General features: G+C 40.3%; 2 protein-coding genes across 6 annotated transcripts in view; one reads left to right on the plus strand and one right to left on the minus strand.

Annotated features, from left to right (window-relative positions):
- The window catches only part of LOC144476563 (uncharacterized), a 131,808-nt gene extending 128,498 nt beyond the window's left edge, over window positions 1-3,310 (plus strand). The window contains exon 21 of the mRNA XM_078193661.1: window positions 2,960-3,310. Coding sequence (XP_078049787.1) covers window positions 2,960-3,165 — 206 coding nt within the window. The 3' untranslated portion in view covers window positions 3,166-3,310. The remainder of the gene's footprint in view (window positions 1-2,959) is intronic.
- Window positions 3,311-11,942: 8,632 nt separating this feature from the next.
- LOC144476208 (uncharacterized) overlaps window positions 11,943-18,561 on the minus strand; it is an 83,621-nt gene continuing 77,002 nt past the window's right edge. For all 5 annotated transcript variants that reach the window (XM_078192880.1, XM_078192881.1, XM_078192882.1 and 2 more), the window contains one exon: window positions 11,943-14,740. In XM_078192880.1, the coding sequence (XP_078049006.1) occupies window positions 14,630-14,740 (111 nt within the window). In that variant the 3' untranslated portion in view covers window positions 11,943-14,629. The remainder of the gene's footprint in view (window positions 14,741-18,561) is intronic.

Here is an 18,561-nt window from a genome sequence, read left to right on the forward strand (position 1 = left end):
TTAATACTTATAATACTACAAAAATACTTACGGTACTATAATAATACTTATGATACTATAATAATACTTATAATACTTTAATAATACTTATAATAATTTAAAAAGTCAAAAACATTTTGACTAGTGTCACCTCGCATTGAAACAGTCTCGGCGAAACAATTATAATTTGACACAAAACTAAGCGCCCGCGAAACTAAGGAAAATGCCAAGACGAGCAAGATAAATAAAACGCGGCAATCATTCAAATAGCTCCGGAATCGATTCGCCGAGCAATATTTGGAAAACGTATCCCGACGGAATAAATCGCCGGGCGGTAACGAAAACGGATCTGTTCTTTAAATTATGCCGAGTTCCGAGGAACCGTTTCGGTTTAACAGGGATCTGTCGAAACGTGAAATCCTCCGGCTTGAAATATATCACGGTTTTATTTTATTTAAGAGCCGCCGCCCGTGAACGAGATTACGTGTTTTGTATTGAAAAAAAAGGAAGCAGGACACACCGTGCGGGGATCGAAACACTCGTGGTATCGCGCCCGGGGATAAATCAGTCCGGCAAGGATTTAGGTATCTGTTTGAATTACGGACGACAATGATTAATCCGATATCGATCGACGTTTAATGATTTATGATGGAAAAAAGGGGGCGGAGAGGGGCATGGAATCGTCGAATAACGGCGCACCGCGTGGCGCGCCGCGTTTCTCTTTTTTTTTTCGTTCCTTTTCGCCCTCTGCGTTTCGATGTTTGTTGATTCGAGGTGTCGCCCAGCTGCGCGCGATACGGGATCGGTTTTTGGGGCGTACCTGTGCCGCCGGTTGTTGTCCGGCTTCGTGACGGGAATCTCGATAAACTATTATGTTGAGCCTCGCGAACAGGTGTTGCGAAACCCGCCCCGCGAAAAGAATTACCATTTTAAGCGGCGGTGCCGCGCGACGGCCGCACATGGGGGACCGTGTCGGCGGGATTAAATCATTCGTATCGGGATCGATGACATCGATATTTTATTAATCACGTGTCGTAAAGCCATAAAGTCGATCCGATCAATTGTATTCGATTATGTCTAACCGTGACACGCTCGTTAAATTATTGCCGAAGGAGAGATTGAATTTTATCGATTCCACTTATTTTATTAGTTTGTTAATAGAACATGAAGATAGCGCGGAAATTAATTTAGGAAAATTATAGTTGCACGATTCTGTATTTTAAGCGGTAATTTTAAAGTTAATTAGAACTAATTAAGTTTAGAAAGAAGGAAACGTTTATTTGTCTATTTTAATCACTGTAAAAACTAAGTGAATCAAATTATAAACAGTGATATCATTTGAAAATTTTAAAGGTAGTTCTATATTTTTTATCTTATTAAAATTATAAAGAAATGAATATTTATCTTGCATCTGGTAATGAATAGAAATTTATTTTATGCAAATCTATTCTGCATAAAACTGCACGGTCTAATTATGGATTATACAATGTATAATATACTTACCTGGGAAATTTATACAGGTTCGAGTTACACGGTATTTCATAAACAATAAAAAATACAGATTGCTTAACCCCTTGCACTACGATTCCATTCACGCTGCATTGATTAGCACTTATTTGTCCTTAATGTTTTCCTTAATAGGATCAGACAATTCTTGTTTCTTTCATTGCGATTATGTTCTTTCGTATTCAGACTTCGATAATAGTAAAATAAATTTGATTTCGATTTAAAACAAATTAATAATATTCGCGTATTTAGTAGATCTGTACAGTAAATTTGTATCACGAGACTGACTCGTTATTGCAGTGCAAGGGGTTAATCCAATTAAAACCGGAATCTCCTGCTATCTCAGGGCGTCCTAAAAATTTACAATTCCCTTTGCATATTCGAATTGATTGCATCTGTGTGTCAAGGGTGGCTCCGGCTAACGACGCTATGCGACACACATTGCCGTCGGAGCATCTGGGAAAGTGTTCGAGTGGCTTGACCTATGACGATAGGCAACGACATTCTGTTCTATTTATTGTAGAGCGTGCGACACACTGTACCCGCTGCGCTATACTGCGTGTATACAATACGTAAGCAAATTTAGTCGAGCGGGGACAGTACATGTCGATAAACTTCGCGAATTAATGATAACTTTCAGCTGCATCAATTAACGATTTCATCGTTAGCGTGCTATGCGGTCAACAATTTTTGTTGAGTACTAAAATATACAACGGGCTGTGCCACGTTTGTGTTATTAATTCATGTAATAATAAATGTATCTGTAATCGAAGCAGACATGTGTTTGAATAATACATTTGATTTAATAATTCGAAAGCTGAAAGCTCTTAGGCGTTTAATTAATTCGTTAAAAATTCGACACGAGTGTATAATAAAAAATAATTAACGTTAAGTAGAAGCGCTTTTTTTCATTATTTTTTCTAATAAATTGACTCTTTTGTATCACTATGTTGTGCAGTTTGGTTAAGGTATAATGAGGCAAGAGCTGTGAGCTTTCCACCGTAAGTCCCACTCCCTTTAAACTGCACAATTTGTTCCACTAGCATTTCTCACTATCGTTAACTATAATAGAGATATTGCTGTACTAACCTGTACACAGTGTTTGATGGTGCAACCGAGCGAATCACGCAAGCGTTTTACATTTCGGCTGGTAAGCCCAGCTTGTAACACCGTATCGAAAACGTTCGTCAGCCGGCAGACACGGCTACAAAAACGTCGGTCCGCGACGAGAGACAATCGAACTTCAATCCAGTCCTTCCATGTCCCATCATCGTCGCTGGATGCGGAAACCTCGCCGCAAACGAGGCGCCGCGGTGCCATTAATCCGAACCCAAGAGAAGTCGATGTCAGGTTATGTCACCGCGATTGTATTCGATCGGATCCCGTTATAGGCGGCGAACGAGCGCCTAGCGATCCCGCAACAGTTACTGTCGGACTCTATGTAACTCCGAATAACCCGTTCGTTTGTTCGCAGATCGACACCCGAGACAGTACGAGCTGCAACAGCTGCGGGAGCAACGGCATCAACTGCACCAGCTACAACAGCAACAGCAGGAACAACAACAGCAGCAGCAGCAGCAGCGTTCGGCCAGGACCGATCGTTTAGCATCGCCGACGACTCATTACAGCCGGGGCCATGTCTTGACTAGAATATTGCCGCGGCGTAAATGTTGCGCGTAAAGGATCGACCCGACTCCCCGGACCACGGCTGTTCCCGACGAGCCGCAATAACCGAAAGTAATTTAACTGTCGAAGAAAGGCTGGTCTGCGGCTCGCGCATAAATTATGTCAAGAGTTCCGCGGTGCCGCGCGGGCGGACGGCGGAGGCGTTACCAGTTCGTTCCTCACTTTAATTAACTCTAATTAAAGCCGATTCGATTTCCCGCGCGCGGCGGACGAGACGTTTCGATCGACCGGATTTAAGGAATCCCGTAGACCGCGGTGTTTCTTCTGCCTTCGCGGGATAACGATCTTTGACTCTTAACCCTTGGCTAGCCGGATCGGCGAACGCCGCTTTCGATCGTTCGGTTAACGGGCGTTTATATTGGACGTGGACGTTACGGTGAGATATTATTTACGATTTGGTTGAGGTTATGTTGAGGTGTCTAATCATTTTTCTACGTCTTGTGTTGTTTTCATTTTTGCAAACCGTTTTGGTGAAACGTGTGACACAATTTTAAAAAATCGGGTTAACTAAGGCTTTATATAAATGACAAAATTGTTGATAATATGTAAGATTTTTTTTATACTGGTTAGCTTTTGTATAAACATTCTTATTCGTGATTTCCATCCATTATGAGACATTTCATTGCATTGAGACGAGACACTCTGTATATGGACGGCTCAGAAGCCCTTATTATACAGTTATTAATAGAGGAAAGATATTTTTATATAATTTACGTTTTTTAAAATTAGTTCAGATATTTTTAATTTCGCACGGAATTAATATATGTAACAATGAACAATAGAACACCGAGTATATGCATGGGGTAGGTCTTACCTGTGACGTTCCAGCAGTAGTCCTCGATTCTTCCAGCCACTTAATACAAACGCAATCTTTAAAGATTTTTTAAATAATAAAAAAAGTTTTTATAATTATAAAAAGAGTTTTAAATAAAACTCTAACAAAAGTTGATTTTCTTAACCGCCGTAAGGTAAGCACAGTAAATATCAAATAAAAATGTCTTATCGTAGACCGTCTAACCAGATTTCAATTTTATTATATTCGTCCACGTCTATAAACAATTGGTCGTACCACGGCGCGCTTAAATTTTCGAAACGTGCAATCTCGTACACCCAATATCCAATCGTGCAGAGAAAAGATTAGCGCGACACGTACACTGAAGTAATAGATTAATAATTACAGATACGACGGACTGAACGTTTTTCGTTCAAAATGCAAATCACCTAACATTACGAGCTCGTGTTTTATTATGCAAAACACCGCGGATCGTATTTCCGAAACGAGGTCATATCAAGCATATGTTGTGGCGAACTCTGTTTAGAATTTTGCCTGCTCTGGAAAAATTAGACAGTTTCCGAGTGCAAAGTTCAAAACAACCTGCATACTACGATCCGGCAATGTTTGTTCAGTGGACTAAACGTATTAGAAATATAAAATCGATTCGCTATAGCCGCAACTATTTTTTATGCATTTAATATATTAGCCTTGTTATTAAATAAATAGTTTTCAGGTCTTGATAGTCTGGTGCGTTTCTATTCGAGTAATTAATTCATTAGAAGAACGTACGAGCAGAACCGTCAACCTGGTATCCATTGAAATTGTTAACATAAGTACCCTCCTCGCCCTCCGCTCTAATTGCTAGACGTTCCGATACCGATCTATCTTATTAAAAGTTATATTCCCGGCCTACTTCTTCAAGTGACGCGCTCGGAGTTTAATTAAGACAGCGACGAACAGCGATTTTTTGTTTGTTAACTTGGAACGATCGAAACTCGATTCGTAATCTCGCGAGCTGTCAAGGGTTAATCGGCGAGGATCGCTGATCGGGGCACGCACTTTTCATAGCTTATGGACGATATGTTAATTAGACTGTACATTCGTAGGACTTAGGACCGCCGCATAATTAATTCGCGGCCAGATCCACGTATTTTAGCGGCAATCGCGATTAGGCTAGTGCAGCAGACCCGTATCTTCTTGTTGTTCGCTTTTTGTTTCATTCTATGGTCGCGGATCCTCTTAGAACGTGTACAGAGCTGGGTAAAATATTCTCTCGAACAGTAAATAGCCTGCCGGATTGTAAGCCATAAATACAGCTTTCGAAGCAAAATATTTTACCTGCTGCTACTAGCTTTTTTTTCCCCAAACAGTATTTTATTTGCACGATGCCGAGAGCAGTAGCTATCTGTTTTAGTGCGCGCTTGTTGTATTTACACAACTCCTCTAGATTGACTCGAAGGATTCGCCGAGGCGATGCGAATTTTGAACGATGCGAGCGCTATTTGCGCATGCTGTTGTCACGGGAATAGAAGCGTTTCTGTTGAGCAACGTTGTTGTAACAAAGAAGACTTTTTGAAAATAGCGACGATTAAACTAAAGAAAAATTAGTATTCGAGTTGGCAATTAGAAAATACGAAGTGTGCAAGTTAACGATTATTTTTATTGTGAAGGAGACGTTCAAGTGCAATTTGAAAATAAAAATCTATTTGCGACTATTAAAATAAGAAATGCAAGTGATAATTCTTATTATAAAGAAATCCTTCCATTGCAATTTAGAAGAAATCTGCTTGAGATTATTAAGATAAGATATATTGTATTCGCCATAATTTCTACTGTATTTAAAATATTAATTATTCCAAACTGCATAGTATCTGCTACTGCAAAATATTGTATGCATTTTACCCAGCATGAAAAATGAATTCGTAAAGCGTGACAATGTGAAAAGAAAATCGAAGACGGGTCAGAACAGACACAGCCACGGTTGCCGAAGCGTTGCACTGCCATTCAGCGTTGTCTGTAACGAGGTTCAGACAGGAGATTCGACTAGGAATTAAATCGGGTAGCTTTTCTCTCTGTAATATACATATACATATATACATACATGTATTTGATACATAAATTTTATACATTTACTGTAATGTCGTACGATGGTAAACGATTTCTTAGTTTTGTTTCCTTTTTAACAATGATATGCGAGTGGCCCGGAGGGAATATCGATAAACAATAAACAAAACTTTACTTACGCTATGCCCGCGGTGTTTTCTTTCGTCGGTTACGCTCCTTAATTACGAAACTACCATAGTTCTTAGTGTAAGAGCCCACGTCACGCCGGTACCGTCGATCACGAAGCTGCACGCAGGCGGAAACTTTCGGCAATAAACTTAATAACCTCTGACAATATTTGTATCGCTGCGAATTAAAAGGGTCCTAACCTAGTTGCGTTCGGCGCTACCGCCAACGTCGCCTCGCGGAATTAAGTGTAATTACACAGGCAGCGAGAATAAAAATACAAATATATCAATTTGAATCGAAAACATTCCTCGTTACATTTCCGAGCTAGCAGAAAGTTTGACGAGTCCGCGGATACGTCTGTTTCGTTAACGGATGATTCAATCATTAAAATGTTCATTCGCGTGCAGTGATTAATATTCAACGGACTGCGGATTTTATACGTACTCAGCAAAAATAACGAAATACGGAACATTTAAAAATACTGTAACATCGTCAATATCCTGTCCATATCATTGAACAAATATATAAATTTTTATCTAACTTCTGTTTCGCGTAATCGATGCGGACAAGTTTCATTTCGCATGAAAATCCGCAGTCTAATAAACAGCACCCGGACGGCACGCCGGACAAAATGTAATCCAGCAAACAAAAGGAGATTTCAGTACTCCGGGGAATTGTAAAACCAACATGCTGTCTTGTTAAAATTTTTAGCCGCTCGAATAACAACGTAACAAATGATTACCGCGACGTTTCTGGATTATGCATATCGCCGACTGCGTTACGGACTGAAAGAAACGCCAAATGAAACGCGAGGGATCTACGGCGGGTAATTGCGAGAGAGCGTTAAAGGATAGCGCGGGCGCATATTAAAACGGGATGCGACGGGTATCGTATAAACGAGATTAAACGGGATCCGCCGTGGCTGTTTATATTTGTTTTACAAGGCCAGGTCCCGTGACTCACGCCGCGCGCGTTCTGTCGCGTTCTTAACAGCCCATTGTCAGACGCGCGCGGCTTATTACGTATTCGCTGCCTTTCGCGACCACGTCGTTCGATAATGATGGAGAGAACCTGCCGTGGCGTCGTCTAGAAACGTCGCTGTGTCGAACGATATTGCACTGAACGCGACCAGCGACGGATTTATGATACGACTGGACACGTGGTATGGCAATCCTGTGAGACGAAGGACTTTATTATGGAGAGATACGAAGATTTTTAAATGCGAACACGAGGTATTCAAATTGCATAGTTTGCATTTAGTTGGCAGACTTGCAAGCTGGAAACAATTAGACGTGGGCGTGTAAAATCAGGCTTATGTCTGACAGTTCTGTCGTCATTGTAGTGTTACACTTTGTATCAATAATTATTATTTATTATTACTGAAACTATTTTAAGACGTTCAATTCGTTGAAGTTGAAGAGAGATTCTCTGCTAAGAAAAAGTTACTTCTAGTTTTAGAACACCCTGTATACTGATAGACATAACCTGACATTTTCAGGACGAGTGAAAAGCAAACAGTCGTTTATGGCAATAGGCGTCGTTGAATCGCTACTTGCTATCTTTAATATTCGAATGAAACCTTGAATCGTCTACGTATGAAAATAAATGTTCCGCCAGCAGTTCCTCGATCGTCGGGGATCTAGGAACGATGATCATAATTCACGGTGCTTCGTAATCACCGATACGCGTTCACGACGGATGCAAAAGAAACATTCTCCCATTCTCTGGTCTCCTTCTCTCGCTTTATTCCCTTAAAAATTACAACTTCGAACACGACAACGCTTATCGGTACAATTGAAGGTATCACAAACTTCTGGTGACCTCTAATTTATATTTCCCACATATTGTCCCTATAGTTATTAAACGGTTAGCCGACAATTAGCCTCGAACCCGCGCTCTCTGCGGCGCCGCCGTTCGATCTCGCATCGGCCGATGATGGCTCTCGCGCGCGCGCGCACCCTTCGGTCGGGTTGTCTCCGGTTCGCTTACGTTATCAAGGGGGGGTACACTGTGTATCTTAAGGTTTCGGATATTAGTTTAGTCGTGTCCCGCGAAGTTTTGGAACAGAAAAGACCGACGGGACAGAACTACGCGGACAGAAATCGTGAATTCCATTCGATCGAGACATCGCGATTTACAGATTAACCCCTTGGCGTACCGTTTTCTTCGCAGTCGCTGCGATTAGGAATTTTTCAATCGGTATAATTACTTAAAAGAGACAGAACATTAATGTTCATCCCATGCCTGAATATACTTAAATGCTTAAATATTAATATAATGGGATTAGAATTCTATCCGAACTTTAAAGAACAGAATAACGTCCGTAATTAATAATTTATATTATTATAATTCATACTCAATTATTAATTTAAAAAAAGCCAATTTCTATCACGAGTCGGACTCGTCAAAGTACGGCAAGGGGTTAATTTCTCTAAATGGAATGTACGGATCGGTACACATTCCGCTCGATAATTCGGAGCGTTGATCGAACACGTGGTCGACTCCGAAGCATCGAATCGTATATTTGTAAATTTTCAAATCTTTAACGATTTACTGTCGAGACTGAATTCGACGTTTTTCTATGTCGATCGCTCGCTGACACATATGTATAAGTATTTAATAAAATCGGTTCCGTTCACGTTCCTGGTTCGTGAAGTCTGAGTTAATGTTGTCGCGCTGACAACCTCGGGTTCAATTACCCCCGTTACCAACAGACACTCCTGTGTTCATTCGTTTATTCTCGATTCTGACACGCTATGTTAGTGGAGTTACTTACGTACGGATCGACATCGATTCTTCTTCGACGAGATTTGATTTTTTTCTCGTCGAATCATCGGGATACAATTATCGTTAATTACAACAACCCTTTACTGTCACTCTAAAATCGTTCTGACGTATTATTGGTCTCGGGAGGCTTTCACGCTACCATGTTGCACGTGTTAGACTGTCGAAATTATCAGTGATAATTAAAAAAAGGATACATCCTTAATTGTTCAGTTTTAGCTACTTTTGAAGGACGTTAATTTTGTTGAACCTTTCGTAGAAATATTTTCCACAAAATTTGACTGTTGCTAAGATTTAATAAATAAACAATAGACATTTGTTAATTAAGACTAGGTTGCACGTCTGCGATTTTCGCGATCGAATATTATAACCCCAAACGAAATTGTTAAATAATATTACCCGAGCCAACTAAACAATTTTGCAAAAAATTTTTAATTGCATGTTATAGACTTCCAGAAATTACAAAACGATGCCCCGTAAAGAAATAATCAACCCCCCGATAGCCGCGTTTACACGTTAGTAAACAGTTTGAACAAAGCTGCAAGCGAGATCGACAAATACTTGCGTAAAACGTGCGTCGACGGTCGCGGAGCAACGGCACAATGCCTGCTAATTGAGAAGGTTTCCGATAAAAGCACAATGGCTGGCAGAATTCGCAAGCGTTCTCGCCATTATCTTGAACGACTCTACAATTTGTCGCTTTCGGGTGGCAACAAGAAGCGCCGCCGCTGCCACGGCGCTCGTCGATCTCGAATTCCTGTTAATTCCCGGAGCGGCTCGATCCTACAAGATCGTCGAATAAAAAACCGGATCGACCGGGATTAATTAACCCTTTCGGTACGAGAACACTACCCGCATGACACTCTCGTTGTACAAGGCACCACGCCGAAAATTCGCACATGGACAGTCCTCTAAATAAAAATTGTGCTAAGCGTTAAATAAAAACTGTGCTTAATAAAACAGTATTTTTTTTAAACAAAAAGGTGTTATTATTAAGAGTTCTTCCAGTTTTAATATTAAGACATATAATTCTGTTATTTATATCGGTTATTGCATGGACGCCGGTTATTATTCGGTACTCGTAGCGAAAGGGTTAAAGCGTCGATTGGCGAGCGGCGCGCGCGTCGAATTAACGCGTCTCGGACGCGATATCCGGATGCGAACGCGAAACGCGGGAATTCCGCGGAAATTGAAGACCGCGCTCGCGGTAATCGCGGCGCGGGTTCATCGGTTCGCCAAAAATAAGTGTACCGAGCGCGCGTGACCAGCGCCGCTTTGACGTCGGACTTTGTAATTTCCATAAATTCGTTCGTTTCGATCCGGGACAGGCCGCGAGAGGGGAGCCGGCCTTTACACGTTCGCGGGACAGGATTAAAACTATCGTTGTTCCGGTCGACGGGCGGAACGGGCGCAAAAGCGGAATCGGCGAACCGTTCAATTTCGAAATTAATCGCGAGCAGTTTTCGTTAAACCGTCGAACATCGCCGGCCAAAATTTTCGGGGGAGGGGCTATCGACCGTCGGTCGGAACGGGCGCCGCGGATCCAAACCTCGCCCTCCCCATTTCGCGCGCGACACGTCCGACGGATTTCGCGATCGTCGTTCGGTTAAAAATGACACCGCGGAAAAAGCGACGGGTCGCGACGCGATTCGACGCGACGCACGAATCCTGCTCCCCCTCGCGAGCGGAACATGCAAATCGAACGAACGTCCTTCGAATAATCTAGTCGCTTCGATCTACAAATGACAACGCGAGATTTGCATAAAAACTCGCGGCTGTAGAAGTACCGCTGTTTACCCTGGGTTGCCACGAAACATCTGCTTCGCAGTCGCGTTGACCAATTTTGTCCGGTTTCTACGGCTCGGAGCCAGTTACTGTGGGGTAGTTAATTACTGTGCCTTCGATTCATTTTCAAGTGCGATTAACTTTGTATATATCGTATTAGATGTACTATATGTTTTCAATTTAGATTTAACTAATTGTTTATACTGTTAAAATTATACATGTAAAAAAGCGAAAATTCTGAAAATATTATAAAAATGATTTCAATTTTTTTATATATTTTTAAACTTTCTGTTATCAGTAAAATGAATCGTTCTAAAACTAAAACACAATGTTGATCGTATTAGCGAAACGGATTTAAGGCTAGGGGAAAACAAAACAATAATTGTTAACTTTAATTTTTATTTCTAGTTTCAATTTCAGTAGTTTTTATTTACTGTCCATAGTAATTATATTTATTTATTTTCCACAGTAATTGAATTTACTTCTCGCTCGATTAGTTACTATGTCGCTTGTCACAGGTTAGGACTACATAACCTGAAAACATCTCTGTCGTACTTCTAAAGAAGAGAAATGCAAATAATGATACAATGATTTTTCTGATTTCTTCGAAACACTATTTTATCGTTGAATTTTATTTGAATCCTGTTATTGTTAAATGTGTCCAATGAATAATTACTAAACTCAACGAGCAACTTTCGATGACAGACATATGTGTACGAACACGGCGAATAAAAGCCGATAAAGCCTGCAGCAATAAGCGCAGTTTATACTCTCGTTAATATTAAACTAAATCGCCGGTGTAATTAAATAATCAAATATGAAATCGCTGAAATAATAGGTTAACGGTGATCAATGGACGAACTCGATTTTCTCAATTGATAAATTCATCCCGCAGGTTGTACGAGAATAGTACACGCAGAAATTTCAAACATTTTCATTTCAAAGAGTTGCAAAGAAATAGATACAGTCTCTGTAAAAAGGTGCACCATTTCAAACTGAATAACATTTTTATAACTTCTCTGTAACCGATATTTTACAATTAAATACAATGTAATTTTAGAATTACATAAAATGTAATTTTAGAATCAAATAAAATGTAATTTCAGAATCAAATAAAATGTAATTTCAGAATTAAATAAAATATAATTTTAGAATCAAATAAAATGTAATTTCAGAATTAAATAAAACGTAATTTCAGAATCAAATAAAATGTGACATTATAATTAAATACTGTGTCAATAAAACGAGTCAATAAAAATCAGCAAAATGCATTTTTTAATATTCCTTAAATTCGATAAAAAGTTCTGAAAATAATATTTTCATTTCTCCGTCATGTTCAAACATTATCAATTTTTGGAACCAATTTTTCAGTCAACGTTTAATACACTATTCGCTCTGATATTTCACAGAAATTTAGGTCGCCCGGTTTAATTATAAAAACTTACTCCGACAGACAGGGGTGCGAACACTTTTCGCGTACAGGAAGTAATTCCTGGCGCACAAGTTCCGCTGTAAAACAAGTCGAAAACCGAACGGAAAATAATGTCTAATTTATTTTCCTGTTACCGTGAAACAAGGCCCGTGAAACAGGGTCAATATAACCCCTAACGGTTAATGAAACGGTCCGCGGATCGTCGCGCGCTCGAATTGCTATTGACAGTCGCCATTTTCTTCCGTTAAGACGATCGAAACCGGCGGCGCCACGACATCGTCGAACGTTGCAGATTTTTGCGGAAATACCTACATAGTTCTCAGCGTGTCGATCGTGCTCATGGTAACGCTCGAGTCTCCCCGTCGAATCCGAGATAAATTCGCCTTTCGCTGCGGGGGGGTTTGAAACGTGTGTGCGCGCGACCCGCTGTATCCTGAAGAAAGTTGGGACGAATACGTCCTGCGATCACGGGCTGCGAAAAGCCAGCCGCGAAAAGTTCAAGAGGACCTACCCGAATGGCGGAGCCAGTCCAGTACATCGTGCGCGTATGTACTCTAGATCCTAGATAATAGATATCGTATTTTGCCGGGGAGAATCGAACCCGCCGAGGAAATCGCGATCTCTCGCGTTCGCGGCGGTATTCGTCGGTACGGCTTCTCGACAGAAATTATATTTCTCGAGCGAGTGATATTTACTGCGTATTGTTGACCCTTCGCACTCGAGTGGCGCCTCTGACGCACCAATGAAAATTGTTATATAATTAATAAAATAATGTTCACATTATTAAAGACCGTTCTCTTAACCCCTTGCACTATAATAACGAGTCAGACTCGTGATACAGATTTCATGCAGGATCTAATAAATATTAATATCATTAATTTCCACTACATTGAAATAAAAATCAATTCTTCTGTTATTAAAGTCTAGAAACTAATAAGAATAATAAAAGAAACAAAAATTGTCTGGCCCTATTAAAATATTAAGGATAAATAAATGCTGATTAACGAAGCTTGAAAGGAATAATATTGCGAGGGGTTAAAAGCGTAACAGTTTTGCGAGTCACAGGACTCAATTTCACATGCATAAATTATACTAAGTGCTATACTACAGCTGGTCAAAATAGCAATTTTGGAGCTGAGCTTAAAATGACCTCGAGTGCAAAGGGTTAAATATCAGTTTTCTGTGTGGAGATATGATTGAATGTGTTGGGCGCGAGACTAGAAGGGATTCCGCCTTTTTTCAAATTGAAAATTTTGAATCAAAATAAATTTTCAATTTTTTGAAAAAAATTTTCCAAATTCGGAGGTTTGATTCAGCGATTGGTGAATTACTCGTGATAATCAATCCCCTGTCGTATTATTTTCTTTATGGTTACAATGATTAGGAGTTTCTCATTTCTATTTCTAAGAAAAAAGAACATTTATATTACAGTACAGCTAGATTTACGTAAATAATTTATGCAATTAATAGGTTATTACTAGAAGCCTTCGTCACGTGTCAGGGTGATTGAAGTGTAGCAAGGGGTTAAGCGTCACACTTAAAATTTCGTCACAAGCGGCGACGTCGGACGTAGTAGACGGCGGATGTCATATATTTATAGCAAAACTGGCATCGATATATAGCATAAATGGTAAAATAAAATAAATATATGGCAGCCAAAAACAGTGAAAACATCGTAAATCTTTACGACGTTTCCAACTTCTTAAAACTACTAAAACAAAAAATACATCATAATTTAATTCTTGCTGTATAAAATCGACGGAACGTGCAAAGGATAGCAAAGGGTTGAAGGTGACGATCCATTCAACGTCGACCAAGTGTCAGAATCACAGCGGCGTAAGTCATATTTCCCTAATAATCATCAGAAACTAGAAGCATCATTATTCACTAATAAATAATATTCCTTACTGGTCAAGGTTATCGTTAAAATAATTTAATTGTATTTAATCAATTTATTATAATTTACTTTATTCTTTAATATTCTGGCATATATAGATTACATTTCAATAAGTCAAGGCTATGTTAAATAATGCAATTACATTCAATCATTTCATTATAATTTATTCTTTAATATCCCGGCATGTATGGATAACATTCCAGGCAGTAAGTCATTTTGGAAAATCTGGCTCACGCCGCCGACACTTAACCGACCGAGATAAATCAATTGAACATACGCCCGCGCGTGTACTTGAAAAGGCGGCCCCCCCCCCCGTGTTTCGTCCTCCGTTCAGCCTTCCGGATACAGCGGGCGTTCGGCACACGGGACGCGTTGAAGCGCGGCCGCCGCGCATTTCCATTTATATTACCTTATCATTATTCTTCCGTCTCGCTAGCATTGACCCCGGCCCGCCCCGTTTACCTGGATATCCCTCCCGTGTTCTTCGGCGATTCGTCGTTTCTCTCACCGGCAGCTCGGGCTGCACAGCTGATCGCGGCCGGCCACCGCGGTTTCACTCCTGGCGCAGCACCACCGTGAAAACGCACTTGCTCGACCAGCCCGCCTCGTCGGTGGCTTCGTACTCTATCCTGTGGCCACCGATGTCGAAACGCCGCCCGGGGCTCTGGAACATTCGAAAGGAGAAGCGAATAGCGAGTAGTCGAGCCGGTGAGACTTTACAAAGGTGCCGCGGACGGTTCCCTGGCAAATAAGCAAAGCGAAAGCGGAAAACCGTCGTCGGCCAATTATTGTGTTCGCCGTCGCAACGAACTCCTCGTTTCACGTTTGTTACCCTAATTTCTGTTCGATGTTTGTTAGCGCCCGGCAGCAATATTCTTTGTAACACGGGCGTACCTAGCCGGCTATTTTTGACATTAGGACTTTTCGCTAACGGCTGGTAGGCAATTTAGATTTGTAGCGACCGTTCGTTCACCGTTACCAGCGGTGCAATTGTAATTGAGCCGTTCAGTGCACACATCGACTAACTCCATAAAACAAAAAGTCGAGAAACGCGATGAAATGATGTACATTGATTTTTAAAATTCCTGTTATAACATAGATTCACATATATATAATGTAGAATGAATAAATACAGATATAGCTTTCATTTAACGTATAATTTAATGTATAAAATTAATATTATTTAATGTAGAAAATTAACAAGAAAAAATAGCTAAAAAGAAAAAAAGAAAAAAAAAATTTTGCCGTTTAATGGTGTTAATCTTTATTATTCAGGAAAGTTATTATAAATACAAAAAGTTATGACTATACCAAGTGCTTTGACACTTAAATTTAAGATTTTTCAAAAAGTGGAGTTAATCGATGTGTGCACTGGGCGGCTCAATTGATCCGTTCGAGAGGTGACGATCGGCGAGCGATCTTCCTTCCGGTCGTCGCCGAGGCGTCACTCTTCGTCTATAGACGTCTCGCGTGTACGCTCCGCATTAACCTTTTAGGTACGGCAGGATTTTGCGCAAATAAAGTTTTTCGTAACTAAATTACGATTTTCTCTTAATATATATTTCTTTCCGGATATCTATATATAGTACTAATAACATATATTCTTTTCTTAATATATTGTATATACACACACTTTCACTTGAATTGTTTGCTTTAATAAATAATAGAACAATTGAGTAAAGCACGAGCCATTCGCGAAAGCCACTATAGTGGCGCGTAGTGTCTAAAAGGTTAAAATAAATTCCGTGTCGATAAATCGAGTGTGGTAGAAAGAATAATTATTTGTTCCCGCTATCCACCTCAGATTTAAAATAATTTTTCTGCCGAGAGAACGCGTACTTTGTTGCTAGTTTTAGGATTTCGCTTCTCTCGGCTTCAATAGCCAAGACGCGTCATAAAAAAGGGATGTTCCGAAAGGTAAACACCATATTAGTTTGCAACGATAACCAGTCGTAATTACACCTGGAGGAATTTCTCGTCTTTCTTAAAATATCGCCACCACCTAGTATATAGAATATAGAAATATACAGAAATATAATATATTATATAGAAATATAAAATTATGGAAAACCAATTAGCGAGTATTAGAAATGCGTGAGAGGGGTAGCAGTTTACCTCGAGAGACAACATTTTTTAGAACGTTAGAGTTGGAATAAAATTCGAGGACCTCAGACCTCCAAAGGATAGGTGTAAATAGTACGAGGTTAAATATATAAGTTTCTTCGCCGCTAAATTCCGGTCCTTCATTTAACACGTTGAATGCCACGGGGGTCACCGGTGACCGGCACTGAACTTGGCAGTGACGCCATGGGGGCCACCGGTGACCGGCGCGCTCAGATCGATGAAAATATATATAATTTAAACAAATGACAATACTTATAATTTTTTTATTATTATCATCGTTGACGTAGTGGTGTGAGGAAATGAATGCCTTATAAAACATCTGAAAATAGTTTTATTTATACATGAAATATAGTTTTATTATGTGACATTATATGTATCGCATAATAGAAAATTCATCGTGGCGCCACGGACAATTCCTGTAAAATGGGCGTGGCATTCAACGTGTTAATACAGTCCACACATATAACCTCAAAATTCGTCGCTATCACCGACAACGCCGCGACGCCCCAACAATGTTTCTTCCACCGGTTTTGCCCGCTTCGAATAACGCCGTATCGGCGGTGAACAAAGGGGTTCGAAAATCCCGCATAAAGAGTCGAAACGGGACCGGGTGGTGTCAAACGATCGGTATCGGTACAGCGACGACTCGTTAGCCGTCCGACAGTCGTCGTCGTCGTCGTCGTTTTCCGCGGCGCTACTTTCTCGTCCCATCTGCTGCTAAATTGTCCTCGTCGAACGAACGAATGGAACATTAATTTATGCAAAATAACGGCTGTCGAATTTGCATGGAATTTAACAAGCGGCGCCGACCGCCCGGAAATAATTGCCGGGTTTATTAAACTTGGCGGAGCGTGGGGGGGGCGCGAATGTGAACGAGTTCGAACGCGGATCCGTTTCGTTTGGTTAATGGGGGAAAACGTTCATTGAAATGTTTCGCTGTTGTTCACCGGCTCTCTGTTGCTTCGTTCGCGAAATCTTAAAATTGTGGAAACGTTCGGGGGGGGCACGGCGATGGCGCGGTGGGACGTTGCGGATCGTGACGGGAATCGGACGCCTCGTGCTCGTTAGGCTAACTTTGTTAACGTGTTATCTGCGGAGAGAGAATTCTCGTTTTATTCTGCGCGTTGTAATGTGTATTTATTATAATAAACGAGCGAGGAGAGGTAGTTTATTAATATGTTACTGACGGGGTATTTTAACCCTTTGCAATCGAATGGTGACTCTGAGGGTTTAGTGACAATTGTTGAATCATTGTTAAAAGTTTAATCGTTTTATGAATTATAAAGTGTTAAAAAATGTAAAGTAGTCAAATGTGTTAAGTAATATAAAATGTGAATAATGTTGGTCGAGAAATCTATTTTTAATTTGGACTTGAAATGGCTTCGAGTGCAAAGGGTTAATATTTTTCTATACGATCGGTGATTTTAATTATTACTATAGTATTCCTTCTATATATACTAGAAATAAGTATTTTTAAAATTAATATATTTTGTTGAAATTTTCTGTTAAAAAAACCTATTGAACGTATCAATGTCTTCTTAACAGTTGAATACATATAACTTCAACAAAATATATCAATTCCAAAAATGCTTAGCAAATATATTAATTCTAAAAGTACTAGTAAAATCCATAACCCAATAATGACACTCAATCACCAATAAAAGTTATAGAGCACCCGATTCCGAGAAATATTCCGCGCCCCGATAATAAAACTTTGACAGCGAAAAATCCTCCATATTTCGTTCGCGGCAATCTATATTTCCGAAAGAAAATGGCTTCGCAGCAATTTGCATTTTTATAGAAAAATTCAAATTGTGGAAAACGAGCAGCGGTGCCTCGACTTGGCCGGTTAAAAAAAAAAATTGTTTAGAACTGCAGGCGCGACGAATAAATTCGTCGGCCGTGTCGCGAGCGTTTCTATCATTTATAAATAAAAGGAACGATTTTTTTAAGAAAAGCACTCGTCGAAATATCGATTTCATTTCCGGCGATATTCTTCCCGTGTGTTTGTCACAGCTACGGACAAACGCACAGGGAAACAGCCCCCCGTTCAAGCTGACGGCGTGTTTACGCGCACCGTATTGCAGTTTTGAGCAAACCATAAATATTGGCTACAACCCGAATAAATATCGCGCGTGTGGGTGGACGTTGCGATATGTGTGCATACAGGGTTCGCTGCTCTGTTCTCCTGTACACGCCCCGCGCGCCGTGTGTTTCAAAATACGTGTATTTTAGCTAGCCGCTATTACGGTGTGTTCCCTTCCATAATCGCGCTTTGCCAATCTCATTATAGTCGTACCATCGTGCTAGCCATAACATGGGGTTAGCCGACACTGGCCGGGCTTTGCTTCAGAATTATCG

The sequence above is a fragment of the Augochlora pura genome, chromosome 10 (genome assembly GCF_028453695.1).
Source record: "Augochlora pura isolate Apur16 chromosome 10, APUR_v2.2.1, whole genome shotgun sequence".
In the NCBI taxonomy this organism is placed as follows: domain Eukaryota; kingdom Metazoa; phylum Arthropoda; class Insecta; order Hymenoptera; family Halictidae; genus Augochlora; species Augochlora pura.